The sequence below is a fragment of the Manacus candei genome, unplaced genomic scaffold, assembly GCF_025592945.1.
Source record: "Manacus candei isolate 608988 ecotype Guabito, Panama unplaced genomic scaffold, ASM2559294v1 h1tg000008l, whole genome shotgun sequence".
Classification (NCBI taxonomy): domain Eukaryota; kingdom Metazoa; phylum Chordata; class Aves; order Passeriformes; family Pipridae; genus Manacus; species Manacus candei.
Window position 1 is genome coordinate 1,807,774 of NW_026138056.1, and position 21,615 is coordinate 1,829,388.

Consider the following 21,615-nt stretch of genomic DNA (forward strand, 5'->3'; position numbering starts at 1 on the left):
TAAAAGAAAAGTGGCTGATTTACCAGCGCTTATTTTCCTTTCCCTCATCTGCACACAGAGAAGACTCTTTTGTGCGTATGACTAATTTACCAGAAGTGATTTATGAAGGAATATAAGTTGTCCGTAGATACATAAAAAACTTTAAACCTGAAATTTTACAACAATTGTGAATAATATATGCGGAGAGGCATAAATAAGTTCAAAAATTGGAAAATGCTGGGAACGAGGTGGGGAAAACTACCCTTGATCTCAGAGATCTTTCTTTCCGTGTAGATTCTGGCACAGCTTTTTATCAGTTTCTTGTAAGTTCAATTTCATATGGACTATGTATTTCATTAAAATTAACACCCCCAGGTTCAGGAGAATCTACTATGCATTCAAGGAAAACACATTTTCTGTCAATGACTATCAGAAAAAATTATCCATAATACCCGATCAAAATTCTGCTTTCACTAATTATCTGAAAATAGTTAAAAACTTCAGAGAAACTACTTTTAACTCTCTAAACTGTTGAGATCAGTAAAGAGATTGTCAGCACATCATGCATTCATTTTTACTTTAAAGTTATGGAGTGTTTTTGTGTTTTATCTCATTTTAAACAAGAGATATTTACATTTTTCAGGTGAAAAAATTAGTCAAGATGACTAAGCAAATACTGAAAGTTTCTTGCAGTGTCACAATCACAGAATGGGTAAGGTTAGAAGGGACCACAGTTGGCCATCTGGTCCAACCTCCCCGCTCAAGCCTTCTCCACTGTAATCAGTAAATTAAGTAATATCATGATCAGTAATTCATAACAATATTGACACTAGAGGAATGTCCAAACTGTCAGTGTCTACCCAAGTTATAAAGTGTTGATTATTTATTCAACATTTTTTCATGAATTATGAGCTATTGCAAAAATTATCTAGGAAACCAGTTAGAACTAGAAAGGACTGTTAGAATGAAGATAAAAAAAATCTGATAGTCACAAAAAATATCTGATAGTCAAAAGATGTAAGGATAATTCTGTCAAGTAGATATTCCTGTAGGTATGCCAGAAAAATGGGAATATTTGAATGAATATTTAAAAACAAATCACAGAATATTCTGAGTTGGAAGATAAGAGCATGATTGCTTTTGTCTGATAAATCTTGTGCTGTTTTAGCTATCTCTTCTCCCACATAATGTCTGTTTTCATATTTACATATTTACAGGAACTTTCTTAGAGCCTCACTGTCTCAGATTTCCCCTGATTTATTATAACATAAAGTAAATAAAAAATTCTGTATTCCCATTGGCCCCCAAAGTAGATTCTACTGTTGATGGAGAGAGAACAGTTAATCTACCAGGTAAACTGTGACCTGGCTGACAATTAGGATTTAAAACTGAAGGGAAGTAGTTGCTTTCCTTCTGAAATCTACATCCATCAAATAAAATTAAAAGACAAAAAATCTTCCTTAATTACACCTGCAGGAGAAAGAAGTCTGCACTTTTACTATCTTCAGGCCAAAAACAGTCTACAAGAACAATAACTGTCAGTGCACAAAACCTGGTGGGAACCAGACTGACTGAAACGTGCTCCTATAAGAAACTGAAAATACATTTTACACAGGCAATACACTGCACTGTTTGATAATTACAATTAGTGGTTAAAAGGCTTCTTACAAGTATATTTCATTTTGCGACTAAACTCAACTCAATGAGCCTTAACAAAACTAGATCCCCTGAAAAGCATTTACAATCTTTCCAAGACATAGTAGCCCCGTAATGCTATGGTCCTTGACTCTACAGCCCTACTTGTAAGAGTCTGAAATTAGGATCCTGAAATATATTACTCCTTTTTAGCAAGTAGTATCTGTTTAGCAATAGCATCTATTTATTCTTTCTCTAGTAGCTGGTGCTCAGTATAGGAATAAACTATGCAACAGTGTAGTAGTAACAGAAATTGTTTTTTAAATACAAAAGTAATATAACTTCTTTCTCACATAAATAAGCTTTATGTAGTGGTGCTGTCAATTCATCAGAGTACATAATCAGAAGCTACAGATCAAAAAAGAATTATACAAGCACCTGAATACTTAACCCTAAATCAATATGAAAATCAGTTTTCCAGCAGACCAAATGGTACTGAAAGGAGATATCAATCATATATTAAATTAAAAAGCAAAACAACAAGCAAAAAGACTACCAAACAAGATAGGTTTCTATTCAATTTTTTTGTTTTGAGATATACTTACATATATATATATTTATATAGCAATCTGATACAAGACATTATTGAAATTCTGAAATTAATATTCACATTCACACTATGTGGAAAAAGTCATACATCTCATGTAGTTTATTTTAGTGTTTAGAGTTTATCCAGGGAAAAGGGTTGATGACATGTATTTTGAGAGCTACATAGCAATAAGGATTTTTCCAGACAAGAATACTGAAGAATGAAGTCTTCTTACATAAGAAAGCAGTTCTACTGAGATATAATCCAAATGCTAAACCATTTGTAGGCTGTCTTGGAAACTGCAGGGCTCTCACATATGGCTTAAAAAAATGCATAAATGCTTTATTCATTTTTATAGCCAGGTAATATATCAATCTTTTCCGTGAGTCCTGATCAACCAAATTACTAATGCATATGAAAAATGAACCACATACCTTATTATCTTTCAGAACACTATCAATCTGTATTTCAAGATGCAAACTTCATACATTACTAGTCCACACAAATACCTGTAAGTGTTGTTATGAGTAAAGTGTGTTTCAGCTGAGAGAAACACAGAAAAAAAGGATTCCCCGGTCACAGGAAAACATATGCTTGATTATTATGAGCACTAACGTATCTTCTATATGCAAATTTAATTAAGAAAACAATAAAAATAATAAAAACTAAACATGACCATCTTCTTGTACCTTTCAGAATAGAACAGAATATCAACCTCATCTCAGTTTCCATTCTTGATGCAGTTTTCTCTGATATTTGCTAATATATCAATATTTTATCACCATTTCTGGTTGGGGAGCTCCCATATTGCCAAAAAGGTAGCAGGCCATATATTTGCATACCTCAAAATAAAATATTTGGGTAAGAACCATTCCTCAGTTTTGTCATTATTATTGATATTGACTGAATTTCTAAGTAGATGAAATAAGCACTGTGAGTACATTCTCCACGGTGAAGTTGAAAGATTTAAGTCTCTTCTTGACTTTCTGGGCATTTTCTCAGAGATCACTGAGGAACTCATGGGAACCCCATAAGGTACTTGTGGGTTTCTGCTACTGTCACATAAAGAATGACTGAAGTAACTGCTCCTTCACTACCAGAAAGCTTCAGAAGGAGGACACAGAAAGTGTCAGGCTGCAGGGAGTCCTATGAGCCTCTTGAGCCTCTCACTCATACCCTGCAGGAGATGTGTAGCTGTCAAGGGGCTCTCCTTCCTTCATACGGTGAAAGACATATGGGAAGGGGCCACCAAACTGCACAGAATCAGAGAGGATGAGAAACAGATGGACTAGATCTTCTCTGAGATCTTGCAGCTTCAAGAGTCTGAACCCCCAGCTTTAGGGGAGCAGTAGGAAGAACCTATGCTTATGAATTTGGAAAGTGGAAACTCTCATGATGAAGATTGGAAACTGGTGGCTTCTTGCACTAGGTTTATGCCTCACCTGATAACTTGTACCTTCAGAACAGGTTCACTGCCCTTGCAGTTGATGAGAAGTCTCTCTGGTGAATGAGGCTGAGCCACTCAGGATCACTAGGAGGAAGTGGTGAATAATAGCAAAAGAAAACTCCCTACTGTGGGGAATGGGGACATCCATCTGCTGATACAAATTGCCAGAGGAAGGTTTGCTGTTTGCAGAATCTCAGAACAAATGGCCCCACAAGATTTCTAAATTAGAAAAAAAGGTATGAAATCTATAACTATTCCTCCTACATTTTGAAAAATTTGCCATAATAATTTTTTTTTTTAAAGCTACTTAAAAGTTACAAATATCTTGTCTATCAAGATACTGGGAAACATCCTGAAAATTTCTTCTTTTCCTCCATAAGATGAATGTGATAAGTGCGAGCTATTTACTTACTGAAAAAAATTAATTATAATTAAATTACCAATAATAAATGGTCCATCAAGTAATTTTTTGTTTAAAATTTTTACTGTTTTTAAGGAAAAAATACTCATATTCTCTCATTTTATATATACCCAATGCATATATACATAGATAATTTTATGCAGACCTTATAACTATATTACAATATGAGCAACAGTATTTTCCAGCTCTGTCTGGGACTAAGACCCTCACCTCTGGCTCACACCATAAAGGTCCTCACAGTACAGATCTCTTGGTTTTCCTAACTTTCCTTGGACTCCCACTCCCCTGATTCTAACCCCATTCCAACAACACTTCTAAGCTTTCTCTTTTGCTTAACCCTACCCCAAAATTCTGTCTCTGGCTGGGGTAACTAACTGCATCTCCAGAATTTGTCAGCATAACTCACAACCTTGCCTGCTCTACTTTTCCTATTTTAGAAGCTGTTCAGACATATTGCCTTCCTACTTCTGTAGGAAGCTTTGCCATGTTTTAAAAGCAATGCTGTGGTAGTTTTGGTCTAGGCCTTCCTTGGTGACTAGTTTGTAACCAAGGAAGTGGCCATGTTCCCGGTATTCCATACGATTTTCACGTACGCCAGGGTATAAATAAGAAGGAGAGAGAAGCTTCTTCCCTCTTCCCTTCTGGTGGGTCTGAAGGCACAGGTTCTCTGCTGTCGGTCCTGCTCATGTGGGGGAGTGATGCCTAGTGGGGCCTTGGAGGCCTTGGGAGACGGAGGGTGCAGGTGGTCGTTTGGTGTGATTCTGCTGTCTCAAGGAGAGTAGTAAGATTTTCTTTGCTAGTTCTTTATTGATTGTTCCCGGATTTCGATTGTGCATATCTGTTTTGGTTTCCTTTTTGTCCCTTTTCCCTTTTCCTTTCCCTTTCGGAGGTGTTTGGGATTCCTTTTTATATGTACACAATATTTTAACTGTATATAACCGTGATATATGTAAATATATATACATTTTGATATAATTCAGTTGGGTTTGGTTTTGTTTCAGTTTCTATAGTTTTAACTTTGCCCAAAGGGGAAGGGAGTTGGAGGTTTTTGCTATAGTCTCAGGGACTTGGCAGGGAGCCAGGTCCAAACTCTAACAAATGTTTATGCTATAAAATGCACCAACATCTACATCAAAGGTCACTTACCCAGCTGCCCCAAAAACATGCTTCGCTAGCTTACTTTAGTAATTTGACTCTGCAAATATACTATATGGCTTAAGAAAGTCCCCTTTTCCTGTGGTCTTTCAGACCATCTAATATCAGTTTTCTATTTGGGTTCCATTCTAGCCTACTTCTTCATACTAATCACTTCCAAAAGTTTCCCGGTTCCTTGATATTGCTCATAAGTCAAATACTTTTCATTTCTCCTTGTACAAATCTGAAGAGAGTAACTCTGATTAATTCCTGATTACAGAAAAAAAATGTTGAAGCATTGGTTCCAACTTAATTCAACAACTATTTGCTCATAACCTTAATATTAGGCAACCTTTAAGTAGCCTTTGACTTGAAGGCTGTTTTATTAATAAAGGTAAAGACAAAACCATCCAGATTCAAGTGCTTTCTGTGCTTCCTGTAATTACAGAGAGACTGAATCTAAACTCATCTGAATGCACTGGGCATCTTTTTGCAACGTCCCCCCTACTGCAGGCTCTTCAAATTATCATTTTTTTGTTATGTTTAGCAAAATATTGGTGCCTAGATAAGTATGAGCTTACGTACAAATGCCATGTACAATATGCCCATTTGCTATATTCTTAAATGCAAGTGATATTTGAGATGGGATTAATATTATTTCTCAAACCGCATTTCCTTTTTTGCCTAGAGATGAACTTCGTAATTAGAGTTCCAATCAAGTTTAATCTAAATGAACATTATACAATGGTTTAGGTGAATTTAAAGGGTTCTCTAATCTCAGTCAAGGAAAGAATTCACATTTCAGCTAATCCCTTGAAGAATACTGCTTGAAATTTATAAGGGACACACATCAACCAAAACTCTCAAAACTTGACAAGCCATCACTCATGTGGTGAATGAAAATTCCAATGTGCTAACAAATGCCTCGTCGCTTTTGCTACTACACATGGAGAGGTTGAATTTTTAATACATGAAATGAACAAATAAAAATTCCCATACTGCCTAACAATCAACTGGTCTAAGAAATGTAGCTCAAATCCATTTATTAAAGAAAAAAAATAAAAAATCATACCTTAATATTTCTGTTTCACTACCAAGCAAGGGAAAGCTAGAGCTCTTGACATTTACACCGAAGGGTTTGCTTTGTTTGCTTTACAAACAGTAGCATGCTTTTCTTGCAGTTGATTGGATTATGACAGAACACAGCAGAGGTGACAGAGGTAATAGATTAAACAAACTGTGTTAAAAAACCTAGGTAAATGGCAAAGATTGTTTTAGACAGAGGGATTACAGCAATTATTTTTCCTAATTTAATTTGAAATCTCAACAGGCAGCTGGTTTGGAGCATTCTTAAACAAAATGATCTGAAGCAAACCATGAACTTTCATCCCTTAATTTGCCTCAGTGACATCTTAGTTCTATGGTGGGTGGAGGTGGAGGGAAGGGGGAAATGAAAGACTGCTCACTATGTGTTTAAAGGTTCAATTCCAGACATTTTGGCTGATGTTTCAAAAAAAGTTGTAATAGGCCTCTGTGAGAACCTCTTTTCTTTTTTTATTTTTAGTGACTCTTGAATCTTCTTACTAAACTCCGCTTAATCTCCTTTTCATCCAAGTGTTGTTGCAAGACTGAAGTTGCCCAGTTTAAGAGTTTTAATGATCTGAAGTTAGTTTACTTTTGTTATACTTCTCTTATCTGGGGGTGGGGATCATGTGTGCGTGTGGCTTTTTGGTTTTTTTTCATACCTAAACCTAATAGAACAATCTCCTTCCCAAAACAAGGAGCACAGACTATCCCCTGAGAGAGATGAGACTGATTAATGCAAAACGTTTTTTTAATATCGTGATAAAGAATAGATTTGTTGGTTGGTATGCCTATGAGTAGAAATTCACATACAGACTTAATTGAAAGGAAAAATAAGCTTCTATTCTATGGAAAGGAATAGCAAATTAAATTTTTATTCTTAAGTCTCAGAGCAATGACAATTTATCTATCATTTACCAAAGATAATTTTAAAATTTGGCACTTTACAGATAACTAGCATATAAATTTAATTTTAGTTCAGACTTTTACAACTTGCCTCCCTTTACTGCAAGTAGTTATCTATTGCTGTGTGTTTAATAAAACCGTTATTTATTATTAGTAATTGATTCAGGGACTAGAATAAGCCATAAGCCTTTCTAATAAGCACTGTAAGAAGAAGATGATAACCTTTCATCTAGAAATACAGGGATTTTTCACAAGATGAATGCAGACATGCAGAAATGTTCTGAAAAAAACAAACAAACAAACATACAAAAGTAAATAGTGCGATGGAAAATCTTTCCTTTTTTTTTTTTTATTAGTTTTATTTGCTGTACAGAAGGTCAATAACTCTTGTTTCCAACCGATTTCTAATCTAATTTTCCATCCTCACTTTATACCACCAAATTGAGACAAATATATAACTAAATAAGGAACTGTCAGGAAACAGAAAAATCAATAGTGGTCAGCATGATTGGAAACACTCAAAGCAAGTTCAAATTGTCATCAGTCTCAAGAATTTCCTGTACAGTATTAGTATTACATGCTGCAGATCAGAGCACTGTTCCATCTAATTGATAAGAAATTATTAAATTAATAATATTAGCAATATAAGAAGAATTCTAATTGATAAATTGGAAAATAAAATGCTAACTAAAATTGTTTCAGTTTACAGTATATTTTTTGATGTAACAGCTAGCGAATTGTACCAAAAATACATCAAAACTGAGAGCAGCATTCAAAGCCTTCTACATTTAACTTGGAAACTTCACTACTTCACTTATCTTACAGATGAAGTCTGTTGACTTTTCAGATTAATAGACAAGGGATGCTGGTAATAGGATGTTTCCTGTAACTGTAGGTCTCTACAAATAAGTATATCTAAGACTACTAGAATACTAAATAGTGTGAGTCCACACTAGAATTCGTAATCATTACTTTCCTGTAGTCAAAACACTCCACACCGTTTTAAAAGTGAAAGAAATTTTAAAGTGTTGTGATGCTTAGACTTCAGGTAAATATAGTATAAAACATTGTCTAAATAAAACTCTCCTTTCAGAGTAAGAACTTGAAATATGCAGCTTTAGTCACTTGACCTAGGTAAGAAATTATGTAAGATAATTTCTATAGCAGAGTGGTCTGGTGGCAAGTGCCTGTAGCAATAGTTCTACTGTTTTCAGTACAGTTTACACGGCACCTCTTCTGTTTTATCTGAGCCATACCCATCATAACACATTATCTTGGTATTTTGAAGTTACAAACATTCCTGAAGAATCTTCTGGTACAGTTCTTAATCACCTGTTACTACAGAATTTAATTCAGAAACTGACCCAAAGCAGATTTCTCATTGACTTCAGGGTATCACTCATGCTGTTACTCAGAGACAGTACTTCACTGATGTAAGCAAGGAAAGTTTTGTGATTGTATCCAAAAAAGACACTCATTAATTTTTCCTAAGATTGAATCCTTTGTTTGAAAGTAATCTGAAAATGCAATGCTTCAGTGGAACAGCACTTACTTAAGTGCCAGACAGTTCTCTCTAAACAAGATCAGAGGAAATTCCTATTACACATTAAACAGAAAAAAAAAAAAAGCAAGCAGGAAAAAAGAGAGAAAAAGTAGGGAGTGGTGAGGGGGAAGCATGGGTTCTCTTCCTACCTCCTGTGAAAGCACTACTTCTCTGTTCCAGAAGTAATACAGCTATCTTGTATGTTACAACTGAGTCAAAAAGAAAATTCCATCTCAGCAGCCACAGCGAAACCTTTTATTTCACACATATAAGTTAGGAAGCAAAAGTACCTAACCATCTTGTAAGCTGTATGAATATAACTGTATCCTAGACAGTAGGCATGAAGCTACATTAATTCTAACACTAGATGTTTTAGGCACCTTCTTTACTGGTAGAATGTGACAAGAATATTTAAATCCAAGAAACTTAATTCCAGTTTCTCATGTGTTTTCCCTTCAAAGGCATGCGAAAAAATTACTTAATCCATTTACCATATAATAAACCTGAAACTCTAGATTACTACACAGCAATGGATTTCACAAGCCTTCAAGTCTTGCACAGACTTGTACCTTAGCATAAGCAGTGATTCCTAGCAGTCTTGCTGAGTCTGCAATGGAAACTGTCCATAATCACAAAGGTATTAGATCCTGGATAAATAGAGGACCACTTATGATTTTTCACATCTAAAAAAGAGCATTTTATTTTCAAAAACAATGAAAGAGAATGATCTAAGGCTATTCTCCCTCTCCCCAAATTAGATTGTTAGTTTTTAAATGACCCATTGCTATCTGTATCTAGTTAAGGATAGAAAGAAAAAGACTACATCAAATGCAAAATGCTTGTATCTTTAATTTAATATGTTTAGTGTCAGACATTAAATACAATTTTGTACATTCTCTCTGTTGTTAGATTTAATTCTTCAGTGGTTTGTTATTTTTAAAAAAAATTTAGCCCGAGTTGATTTTATGTGAACGAATAATAAGCATACTAGCAGAAATATTTACTTGAACAAGAAACTGAGAGAATGTTAAAATATAATTCTGAAAGGCAAATTCAGGATATTTAAACATATATTGAAAAAAATTAAATATTAAAAAGCCTTTTTGAGGGTGTTTTTTAAAGCTATACACAGCAAAGTATTAATTTCTGGTACAGAACCAAATGGTTAACTAACCACACTAACACATTATAAGGAAGTAACTTTGTCTTAATTTTGGGGGTTTCAATCTTAACTATGAAAAATTGTTTTTTTAAAAGATGCAATCACAGAATCATAGAATGTCCTGGGAAGGATCCTGGGCAGGGACACTTTTGTTAACCTCTAGCACAAAGATTGCTTCATGTATATAAAGACACAAACACGTATACATACGCACATAAATGTGCGCATGTGCATATTTATCCTTCATCTTCAACTCATCTCCTCACTAGGTTATACTTTCTGCCAGTAGCAGAAAAACAGGCTAAACAAACGTCTAAAATGATGCCATATTGGCATGGTATTCCTTTCGCAGAAATCAGTATGCACAGATATGTTTCAATATGCACAGGCATACTAAACATACTTATAAAACTAAGTTTTCATCCTTCAGTTGCAACAGAATGTCCTTAAATAAATAGTAATTGAAAAAAAAATTAAAAAATCATGTTCTTTCTCGTTATGTTCATTGCAAAACTTGTAAACAGAGAAAACATTGGCAAGTGCAACTCAATAGAGTTTAAATATCTTATTGGAAGCCAGTAAGGGGGAAAAATGTCAACGAAACAGTAGACTTTTCCTGCACTTTCCAAATTAGATTTCTAGGAAAATAAACATCAAATGGAACCTTGATGTTATGCAGCATGAAAAATTATACTTCATATTGGACAGTAAGAACATTCACATTAAGTACATAATTTCTAGAGATAAGACTACATATGAACTGGGACTTGATTTATGAAAACAGTGGAAAGAATAGTTAAGACTTCATGACAGTTGCTGCTTAAGTAATAATGCTGATTCTTTCCTTACTCTCTAACTACCTGTCAATTATTTTAATTTGGACAGGAAAAAAAAATGTGTCTATCAAAAGTAATTTTAAAATACTTTTATCAAAGTACAAATCAGATGTGTGGCACCATTACCATCCCATTTCACTCAGTCTGAAAATTGCAACAGCCTCTCAAACTAATGAAGGATTGAGACCGGTAGGGAACACTGGAAATTCTAGATCTAGTCTAAAACTAATGAGATTTTATCATAGGAAAATTACCTGCACGAGTTTCCACTCTATAAAGTCATTTGAGTTCTCAAATAATTCAGATTTTGTTTTCACAAAATTACCTATTGATATTTCAAAGCTCAACCTTGAGGCTTCTGATATCAAACTTTATAAAAACCCCTTTAACATGCGAAAACAGATTACTGGCTCTTCTGTAATATATAAAAGCACCACAAAATTAATTTTTGGGACACTTATTCCTGTGATAGCCATGCAAAATACACAATACTTCTGTGCATTTTAAGTGAGAAATTAAACAGAAAAATTCACAGTAACCAGTATAGCCATTCAGGCTACTGAGTTATACCTGATTATTATGTTTTTTGTAGGATTCAGAGGACAAAGAGAAGACATTTTTTGAGTCAGGTGAAGAGTATGGGACAGAATAGATGACTGTTCTACATGTATCTAAATTTCCCATAAGATTATCAGAGTATCACTATTTCTATTTCAGATATATACTAAGTGAATGAAAAAAGCAATTATAGGTAAGCAATTCTGTGGCATCTTCTCACTATAAGGTAATTTCAGAATAAAGATTTCTGGAGAAGGTAGAAATCACAGAGAATCTTCAACAGGACACAGTTGTTAACAACCTGAGCTTCCAAAAAGACCATTCCGTTTTAAAGAGCGTTTAAATGTTTACACTGATAGTAGAAGACTTGATTTATTCAGAAGCCTCACTCACATCAGTGGAGCTTCCTCCACCTACAAAACAACAGGTAGGGAACCATTCATGATCTCTTAATGAAAATAATGCTTCTAAGTAACAATACATAGATTGCTGTAATATACAATGCAAAACGTCTGTATACTGAGGAAGAGAACAGAAAACATTTGTTTTAAAAGATGTTTAAAGATTATTTTTGTTGCTGTAGTGCAAAATCAATAGCTGGTGACTTACCTTCAACAGTATAAAAAAGAGGAACAATAGAAATGTCTCTACCAAAGATACAAAATATTAATTTAGCCTGGTTTCCTTTTTATATAGGGATACTTTTCTTATTACTGATGTTCTGATAAGCTTTAAGTACCAATTAGAGTAATTTTTGTCTCATGTCCCACAACCTGGAATATGAATTTCCCTCATTAACTACCAAAACACTGGATAATGCAGAGTAAGAGCACATTCTTCACTTCAGCTAGCTGAAAATTACTTTAAGCAACACAGAAGTTGCTGCCTACAGTGGCATTTGTAAGTCTACAGTGCACACCAGTGGAATACAGTAGTACATGCATTTTTTTACTCTTTTCAGTCTAATATAAAATTGCTTTGTAAATATTCCATCTTATTTAATTTTCAAATGACCAGAAAATCATCTCCTACAGGAATTTTAAAGACAGATATAAAATTTTGAGGAAGACTTACAATGAGTATAAACAAGAACATTTTATTGTGCATGTTGTAAGATTAAGTGACCTTTCTAATTGCTAACTACAATTCTGTGTTTACAAACATCAGGGCAACACACTAAGGATTTGCTCTGTTTAACAAGGAGTCCAAACAGCTAAGTAATCAGACTCAGATACACTTTTTGTGTTTCTCAGACTCTTGGTTAATTGATTGGAAAATAAACTATCTGACAAAATTGAGCAGTCCATTTCTGGGAACGTTCAACAAATAATGTTATTGATGTAGAAATGTTCATGTTCTTCAGAGAACTTAGATTCTTGGTTTTTCCAATAAAGTGTAGTTTAACCCCAAATATATCTAATGTCAACACCATTTATTTTATAGTTTTACAAACTTGATTTTTACCCTTCTGTGGAGTTTCATGCAAACACAACAATAAATGTAATTTTATACTGAGTAATTGCTTTCCCCTTTTTTAAAATGTCAGTGTTTTACAGCTGTTAATATGTTATTTTTAATATATGTGGAAAGCAAGGCATAGAAAATATTAGTTGATTTAGTATCCCACTAAGAGCTAAAAGTTCCTCTAGGAGTATAAGTGAAGCTTATTAACTAGACAGTACATACAAAATGTCTTTTACAGCTAAGAAATATAGACACATAAATCTCAGTTTAAGATGTGATTTTATGGACTGAATATTGTTTAACAAGCTCATAAATAAGTCTCTTCAAAAGCTGCAAAGGTATCTAGCAATCTCTGATACTGATAGTAATCTTAGGCCACAAATTCACAATAATTTTTAAGGTAGTCTCCATATGGTAGAATACATTTTCCCTGGGATAAATATGAAGTATAAGGAAGGTATACTCAATTTCCATTTTCCTTCCTGGAAAAATATTTGGCAGACATAAAGTCTTCATTCACTGGCTCTTTAAAGAAAGCCAAGACACAATTTTCAGTTTTTTAGACGAGTAAGGGAAAACTTAAGCCCTAGTCTGTAGTGAGGAGTTAATTTTAAGAATAACCAATTACGACTCAGTTTGAAACTGTCATAATGAAAGTATACTTGAAATTAAGGATAGGCTAGAGAAAGCAAAATGAATGAGAAATTCTGAGTGTCCTTGGAGAAACAGACAAAATGATATGCAGTAAAAACAGATGATATCTGACTGCTTGAAAATAAAGAGGCCTGTCAAACATAATCAAGATTTGAACAATGAACTTCTTAGTGTTAGTCTTAACTTTTTATTTTATTACTTAATGGGACAACAGAATTCTTATAACAGAATAGGAAATTATCAATTGTAACACTAAATGCAGCCTTCTGATATATCTGTTAAAATGATCTAATTTATGACTCCAAACAAATTCAATGCTAGTGTCACACAAAGCTCTCGATAGTGCTCATGGTTACTATGAACATAAATTGCCACTTTACTACTTTTTTTTAGTTAACTCAATACATTGAAAACTTATTTACAATTTACAAGCTTATGCAGAATGCATAATTTTTTAAAAAGATGATCATCAAGATCACCAAGGCTTTCTGTATTTAGTTTGTTCCAAGGAAAGTAAATATTCATCTTTTAACACAAATTAATTAGGCAGCACTGATAATCAAGTCTCGGCAGTTGTGAAATTTCTATCATTCCACAAAATCTCTCAAACTTCCAAAAGGCTAGTAGAGCTGTACATTCTTAAAAATGGTTTAATTTACTATGGCACTGTCACTTGCAAAACAAGCACTTTTTTCACATTCCCAGTGGGACCGTTAGGCAATCTACAAAAGGAAATAGCAGATTAATTTAGGCATAACTAAAACCAAAAATTCTTAGTCAAGGGCATGAAAATAATCCAGATGTAGTGATTGATCTGTTATTAATCCAGAAATTTAATATTACAAGTGTGTATAGGAATCAGATTTCATGCTTAGCCTAGTACATGTCTGCACTTTCCTTTATTTCACTTTCAAATTTTTCACTGTCAAAGTCTTGTATGGTGTTCCAGCAGCCATTTCTCAACAGTAATATATAGTGAATGATATTCACAGATGTGTTGTCAACAAACAAGATTTGGGTTTTTTTCAGTAAAGGAAGGGTTTTCACTTGCAAAAACTCTACTAATATAAGTAATTTCATTCACAGTCAGATTTCATTCATTAGTCAGATTCATCAAGACCAATGTTCTTCTGTAATTTAAAAATTAGAGATATGTCTTATAAATCTCAGAAAATTAATAGAATGCTCAAAATATCATCTCCTGTTAGCAATTAAAGCAATTGAGCATGTTTCTAAAAAAAAGCAACAACACATGTATGTGTGCATGCACATGCATAAAAATTGCTATCAATTTCCAACAAATTCTCAGTAAATTTTTACTGCTTTCTGTGTTATTCCTGCTGACAGCACCATAAAGTACAAAGATTATATTTCTAATTATAATTATCTAAATCTAGACTTCCCCTATTGTGCAGAAATAACAAGCTAGAATTCTACTTAATGAGTAAGCAGAAAATAGAGAACTAAAATCTGAAGGAACTCAAATATGAGAGATAGATGTTGATTTGTTCCTGCATATGTTCATCTACGAAGGAAATTCTATTTACAGATGCACCAGTTTTTAACTAGAACTTGGGATTTAATAGACTTCTTGAAATCTTTTCCAAAACATGAAAGAAAGTTGAATTCCCTGCATTATTCCAAATCTAAGATGTTAAATTCATAGGAAATTTTAAATTCACTATCTATGTTTAGTTATATAGACACACATTTTGAGTTTTGTTGGATCTAAGAGGTCCTCAATTCATTGTTCAGAAAGCTAAACCCTGTAAACTGCAACACAAATATTTCTTATTCTTCTACTCACGAACTCAGATTGAAATGAACATTTCTTTCCTGACACCAATCTTACATAACCAGGCAATGTTCTTAAATTACTCCTTTGAAGGCTGATGTTCTTTATAAAAGCATATTGCTTTATGGCATCAGAACTCTACCAAGAGAGCCCTTATAAGCTAAATCAATCTCCTGACAAATCTACCAGTTCTCCTGAGCACTAGGACAAACATTTGTTGCACTTGGAAGATTCTGTACTTCAAGACCTGCCAGCTTTGGTGGACTCCTTTGTTTACCTGTCGGAGCTGCCTCCAATGATTCCAATAGTTCCCCGAGTAAGCCAATATCCTGTTTTCCTTAGATTCAGGGTCTGTACTCTGCTGCTCATCTTTCTGACTTCCTTCAGGACCACCAACACTGCTATTTCAAAGTTACCACAGACAAGGAAATTATTCATCATCACAACCCTAACTAGTTTCCTTCATATTAGTCAACAGTAGATTCAGCTATGCATCACCACTGGTTGATCCTTTTAATATCTTCAGGAAGAATTTATTTTTGAAACCCTCCAGAAATCTCTTTGATTGCAACAGCCATGTTGTCTTTCTAGCAGCTCTAGCCAGTCACTCGTGAGAACTGGGGTCTACAACTCTAGAGTTTTGGGTTCCTTAAACACTTTATTTGCTTCACCATCAGGTAGTCTGTAACAAACTCCTACCATAACGACGTCATTATTAGCTTTTCTTCTGATCCTGAGTCACAGATGTGATTAACCCCCATCCTGCTGGAGATCTCAAAAGATCTGTGCTGTTTATAGATCCCCTATAGATCCACCCCCTCAGCCCTTCCTTGCCAGTGTTTCTGGCAGTCCTTCATAATACTCCAGCTGCATGAACTTCACACAGTATTTGAATTGTTCCAACTATGTTGCAGTCCTGTAACCCCATACAGCTCTAATTTTTCCTGCTTGTTTCCAGAATGTGTACATTTCTTCACCAATGCTTGAGACAGGTGTCACTTCACACTCTTTTATTATTCCTGAAGTCTTTCTTGCTCTTATCAACCTGTGCCCCAAACTTTCCACATGACCACCAGTTCTTCATTTAACTATGGTCTGTAATCTCTCATTGCCTCCTTTCCTAGTTCAAAGCTCTCCTCATTAGCTGTCTGCAGCTCAAGGCCTGGGAACCTGCATCCTCCCTCAGCAGCTCTGAGCTGAGGTCTCTGCCGTGCCGACAGCAGTTCTTCCAGCTGGTGCTGCACACCATGCTCCAGGCTGTGCTGCTACAGCTGCTTCTGTGTCTCGTACTGCCATCAGCTCCCTCCCACATGCAAACTGCTGGAGAAACCACCACTCCCCAGAGACACGGGTCATGTGCTGGGCTTGCCAACTGCGCCTGAACTGGCACTCAGCTCTCCCTAGGCAGGAGTTACCTCTCTTGGCCACAGCCTGGATCTCAGAGTGTCCCCACCACCTCTGAGAGTGCTGCCACCCCTCCTTGTCAGTTACTCTTAGTTATAACACAGGAAATCAGAGGTCTAAATTCTCTTTCTTATTCCATGTGATAATGACATACTGCCAACATACCTGTTTCAGGCTTTCCAGTTTGGTTTGCCTCAGTTCTTCATATTTCCATTTATAAAGAAATAATTCATTTTCCATCTTTTCCATTTCTTTTTCCAGAAATGCATTCATTCTGAAAAAGTATTTTAAAATTCAGCATTGTACCATTTTTAAGTTGACAAAAGACAAATTACTTTGAATATCCTTTCCATAGCTTGTTATATTTTGCTGCCTTTATCAATGATATATCTTGATTTTATTAAAAGCTTATCATCACATAATTATTCCAAGAGATTTACCAAAATTAATAGCTACAGAGAAAAAAAGAAATCCAGTAGTACAGAATTAAAATTTTAATAAAATAAAATTTTGGGATAAACTGAAGAAATTTGAACTTTGACTTCAGTTAGTGATTCAGATCACCTAGTTTATATCAGGGTAGTGAAGATCCTCAGAGAAAGGGTATTCCATCTTTTTTTTTGGTATAGACAGAAGATTAGTTTAAACATACATATACAGGGGAAAATATACAGCATGAAGACATAACACAAATCAAAGTTGATTGACTTTAGATGTTAAAAAAGTTTTAAAATATGTATATTTCATGTTTCAATAAATAATTGTTCTTGAAAGAAAATACTAGAAGAATTTTAGGAAAATGGACTATTTAGCTCAGAAGTACTATGCCTGTAGAATGAAAAAAAATATTGAAACAGTTTAAACAAAAATTCCAATACTGGAATTAAAGAAATTGTTTTACCAGATTGTAGTTATTTTCCATTCTGAGGCTAATGGAATTTGTCAGCCTTTTTACTAAACATGCTATTGCCAGGCCAGCCTAGAACTATATTCTGAGAACATTTGGTTTAAAATCCATCTGTTAAAGCAAAGTGTATTGATGGGATTTGTCTGGGGCATTTCTATGCAGCACACTGCAGGCTTGCACAAAGATAGCAAGAGTTACCACTAACTGGACTGGCTCAGGTCCTGGAAGCAATGTTAACTACATTAATGAAGCAATCCACTTCAGTGAAAAATCTTCTTGGTCTTGAACCAAGGATCTCCTTTTTCTGCCTAGATTTAGCATATCATACATCTTCTCTTAGCAAACACCTAGAGCTCCCATAAGATTATAATAATAAAATAAACACCATCACTCACAAAGCAAAGTGGAGCAAGATGTATGTCATGCAATTCAACTCAACATTTTTTCTTCTAAAGTAATGGAATATCTCATTGGAATGATATCATGACTTCATGGGGGAACTAAAAGAATAATTAAGTGGGACATTTAATACAGTAGAAAGGGAAACCATGGAAGATGACAGCTTAATACTTTGAATAATAGCCTATTGACTTTATTGAATGCAGTGAAAGTTCTTAGAAATGATATAATCTGAAAAGTAAAAGAGGAAGGTCCAGTATGAGGATCTTATTTAGAAGACAATAGCTTTATTTTATGTTACAGTACCTCTTAAGTGCGATCAGGTCCCTCTGATACTACTAAATGAAACAACTGATCCTGACTACATAAAGTTTACTATTTAAATAAAGAAAACAAAGAGTGGAAAAAAGACTATAACAACAATAAGTGAAGCAGCTTACTACTAGGTAAAAAGATCAAGGTCATAGCATTTTAATGGCTCTTGTAACCAGCTATAACTGCTCAAGAAGGGTTGCCTAGAGCTAGTTGCTCAGATACACGTTCAGATGGCTTTTGAAGGTCTCCAAGGATGCAGACACAACAACCTCTCTGGGGAATCTGTGCTAGTGTTCAGTCACTCTCATGGGAAAAAAAATTAAAAAGCACTTCTTGATATTCAGACAGAGCCTTCTGTATCCACTATCTAACTCTACCCATCCAGCTCTAAGAAATTCCTCTTTGATATTATTAACTATGAGTGTAGTTTGTGGGTTTTTGGTTTTAGAGGAAAGAAATATTTTTAAGTCCAAAATGAAACAAGCTACAATCTTAAAACTAGAAGACATTTAGATGAGATCACTGATCCAAAAAATGACCAAAGATAACTATTTTAGGCAAATTATTATTTAATGTGTTGAACAACTCATAAGGTTTTTAATTTCCATTTATGTCAATAGGACCTCAAATGTGTATTTGATATGAGTTATTAGTACCTAGTAGAGGATGATGGTGTGTGATTTTACATTGCAAATCCAACCCTGATATGTTTTGAAAGGCGAAATATAAACTTTCATCTCTTTCTTTTATTTATTATTTTTTTTAGATCTTCTTTCTTTCTGTTTTTTGCAAAGCCTGATCTGTGTGTGTAAGGGTACACCAGCACTACTGATGATAGCTCTAAACAAAATGCAATAGGCATAGGTCATCTCAGAGTGAAGACACAAAACATCTTGTAGGAAAATTAGATAGCTAACAAGGGCAAGTCCAAACACCGGATCTGCTTAAGCTAACTTTGCTCTGGAAAAAATGCAGCCACAGTTCAGAGTACTGCATGTAAACCAGAAAACTACTGAGAAGTCCTCTAGTCTATGAGTAAGATCATACTGACTACCAAAGTAACCTTTGGCCTTGGGGTTCAAGCTGTCTGTGATCTGCTTGCTTTGGATGAAGCACAGCTGTGTGTGTCCTTGGCTCAAGTTCACTGAGAAAATTGCTAAGTTGTGAGGAAGAAGCTGTGAGAAAGTACTGAAGCTAGAGCCATGCAAGATAAGGGAAGTAAAAATGCAGAGGTGAGATTGTTGAGATAGACATTATTAACTGTTCCAGAATCCAGAAGCAAAATTACTGTTATGAACAAGAACAAAACCTAAAAGGGAAAACTGGGAATCTGAAGATGGAAACTCAGCAAAATCAGTCAATTCCACTAAGCAGCAGAGACCAACCCTTTCTGAGCCAGCAGATGACAGCCAGCCCAATGAAGATTCACCAGCTATCTCAAGAGACCAGTGGCTATGATATCACTTTTCCCAGTAATGTTATTCCTAGCTATTCATTGTGTGCTTTGTTAAATAAAACTGCTTCATACTGTGAAGTTGCGTATATTCTGCTAATATAGCATCTTTACACAGAGGAAATGCTGCCCAAACTGACCTAGAGAGGGAGTTGTTATATCAATGCCTGCTGTTATGTGGAAATCACTGCTCTGTGAGCATTTGCTGCCTGAGGTTGTCACAGCCACATATTGCATGTTTTAGATATGCCTCAATTCTTACCCTGTGCCAGTAAATTTGTTACTTTGTGCCAGTCAGTATACATCCAGGCATAAATGGTAAAATCTGTCTCTCTGAAATACAGTTACAAATCAGCTAGAGAAGCATGTGAACAAACAAACAAACCAAAACCAAAACCAAAACCAGTCAGCAAAAGCATGGGTTATAAAAGTTTTGCCTAAAAAGTGACTAAAAACAAGAGTTGAAAAATCATCATGTTTCTAAAACAAAATTATTATACATACCTACTCATGTATGTATCCTTGATTGCTATTGAAAGATAAAGTACCTAAGACCCTAAATATTTCAACTGGAGTAAAATTAAATTTGTGCAGCATCAGTCTCCTACCTCACACACATATACATATTGCTACCACAAAAAACCTAAGCACTTTTTAAGGAGAGAGAACATACTTCTGGTAATCTTCCATGACATGATTCAAGTAAAGAATTATTGTATACTTTCTACAGCTATCTATTTCATATAACAAAACACATTAAAGACTACTTGGGAATTTAAAGATTTTTTTTTTTTTTTTTTTTACTCAGGTTTGTGCTATCTACAGGACAATTGTGAAATGAACTGACAGTAAAGAAATTCTTCAAAACAGTTTACCATCACACTCTCTGAATGGACATGGTTGCATATATTTGCAATAGACAGGGTTGAGGTTTTCTTCATTTTGATTTTCTGATTAACTTCAACTGATTTTGAAATTACAGTCACATAGTCACTATGCTGAATTCTTTCTCTAAATTTTTATCAGAGCCTTGTAAATAGCAATGATTAAAGCTTAGAAATGAGAGCATGTGAGATATAAACGCAAAAATTACCATATCTATACTAGAAAGTGTCTTAAACCCCTTTATTTTTAATAGAGATTTCCCCAAGTAGGATATATTTTGTACTTACTCTCTTTCCTTCTGTAAGATTTTCTTAATCTCAGCCAAATGCAAATGTAAGACTGAAACATGTATTAAGTCATTCTCAGTTGTCTTAGCTGTAGTGTCCAAACTTTTTTTAGCTTCCTCCAAATAGATACTGGGAAGTCCATCAGGGAAGAAATCAGGGGACTTTGGAGAGAATTTTTTATTGTGATTGCTCTGGACTTTATTTACCTCTACATCCTGAGAAAACAAAAATATGGCATCTGAGAAAAACACAAATGAAAGGGAAAGTCTGAGATAATTCCTGCAGAGCCTACCAAGGCTCTTCTAGTGAAGTCACATAGGAAGAAAAAGTTGAATCACTGCAATTTTGTGACATGTCTCACACCTTCTGTTATGACTTCGTATCCAAAATATTTCTAATGTGTCTTTACTAAAGAAATAGATTTCATTTATCATTTGTTGGCTATAACTATGGTGAAGACGGAATCCTGGAACTAATAAAACCCAGAATGTAAGTAATGCATATAAACAATATATAAAGAAATTCTACTTTATGAACTCTTAAACTTTTAATGTAAATTGTGTTGAAGCAGGTGATAGGGTCATACAAGTTTTTCATAAGGAGCAAAGTATATAAATATCTGTTTTGAAGACAAATGTTTCACATGAAAAAATGAGCAACACTAACAACAACTAGGAAAAATAACTAAAAAGTAAAATACATAATCAGTAGGAAGACTGAATGTCTCTTATAAACAAGTTTCCTTTATAAATGTTATTG

General features: G+C 34.6%; 1 protein-coding gene and 1 long non-coding RNA gene across 3 annotated transcripts in view; one reads left to right on the forward strand and one right to left on the reverse strand.

Moving 5' to 3' along the window:
- The window catches only part of CCDC102B (coiled-coil domain containing 102B), a 147,693-nt gene that overhangs the window by 107,472 nt on the left and 18,606 nt on the right, over nt 1-21,615 (reverse strand). The window contains exons 4-5 of the mRNA XM_051774520.1: nt 20,857-21,071; nt 16,776-16,884 (exon numbers count right to left, since the gene is read on the reverse strand). Of these exons, the coding sequence (XP_051630480.1) occupies nt 16,776-16,884; nt 20,857-21,071 (324 nt within the window). The remainder of the gene's footprint in view (nt 1-16,775; nt 16,885-20,856; nt 21,072-21,615) is intronic.
- Nucleotides 4,052-21,615, forward strand: part of LOC127464284 (uncharacterized) — a 54,508-nt gene continuing 36,944 nt past the window's right edge. For both annotated transcript variants that reach the window (XR_007901277.1, XR_007901276.1), the window contains exon 1: nt 4,052-4,852. This is a non-coding gene — a long non-coding RNA (uncharacterized LOC127464284). The remainder of the gene's footprint in view (nt 4,853-21,615) is intronic.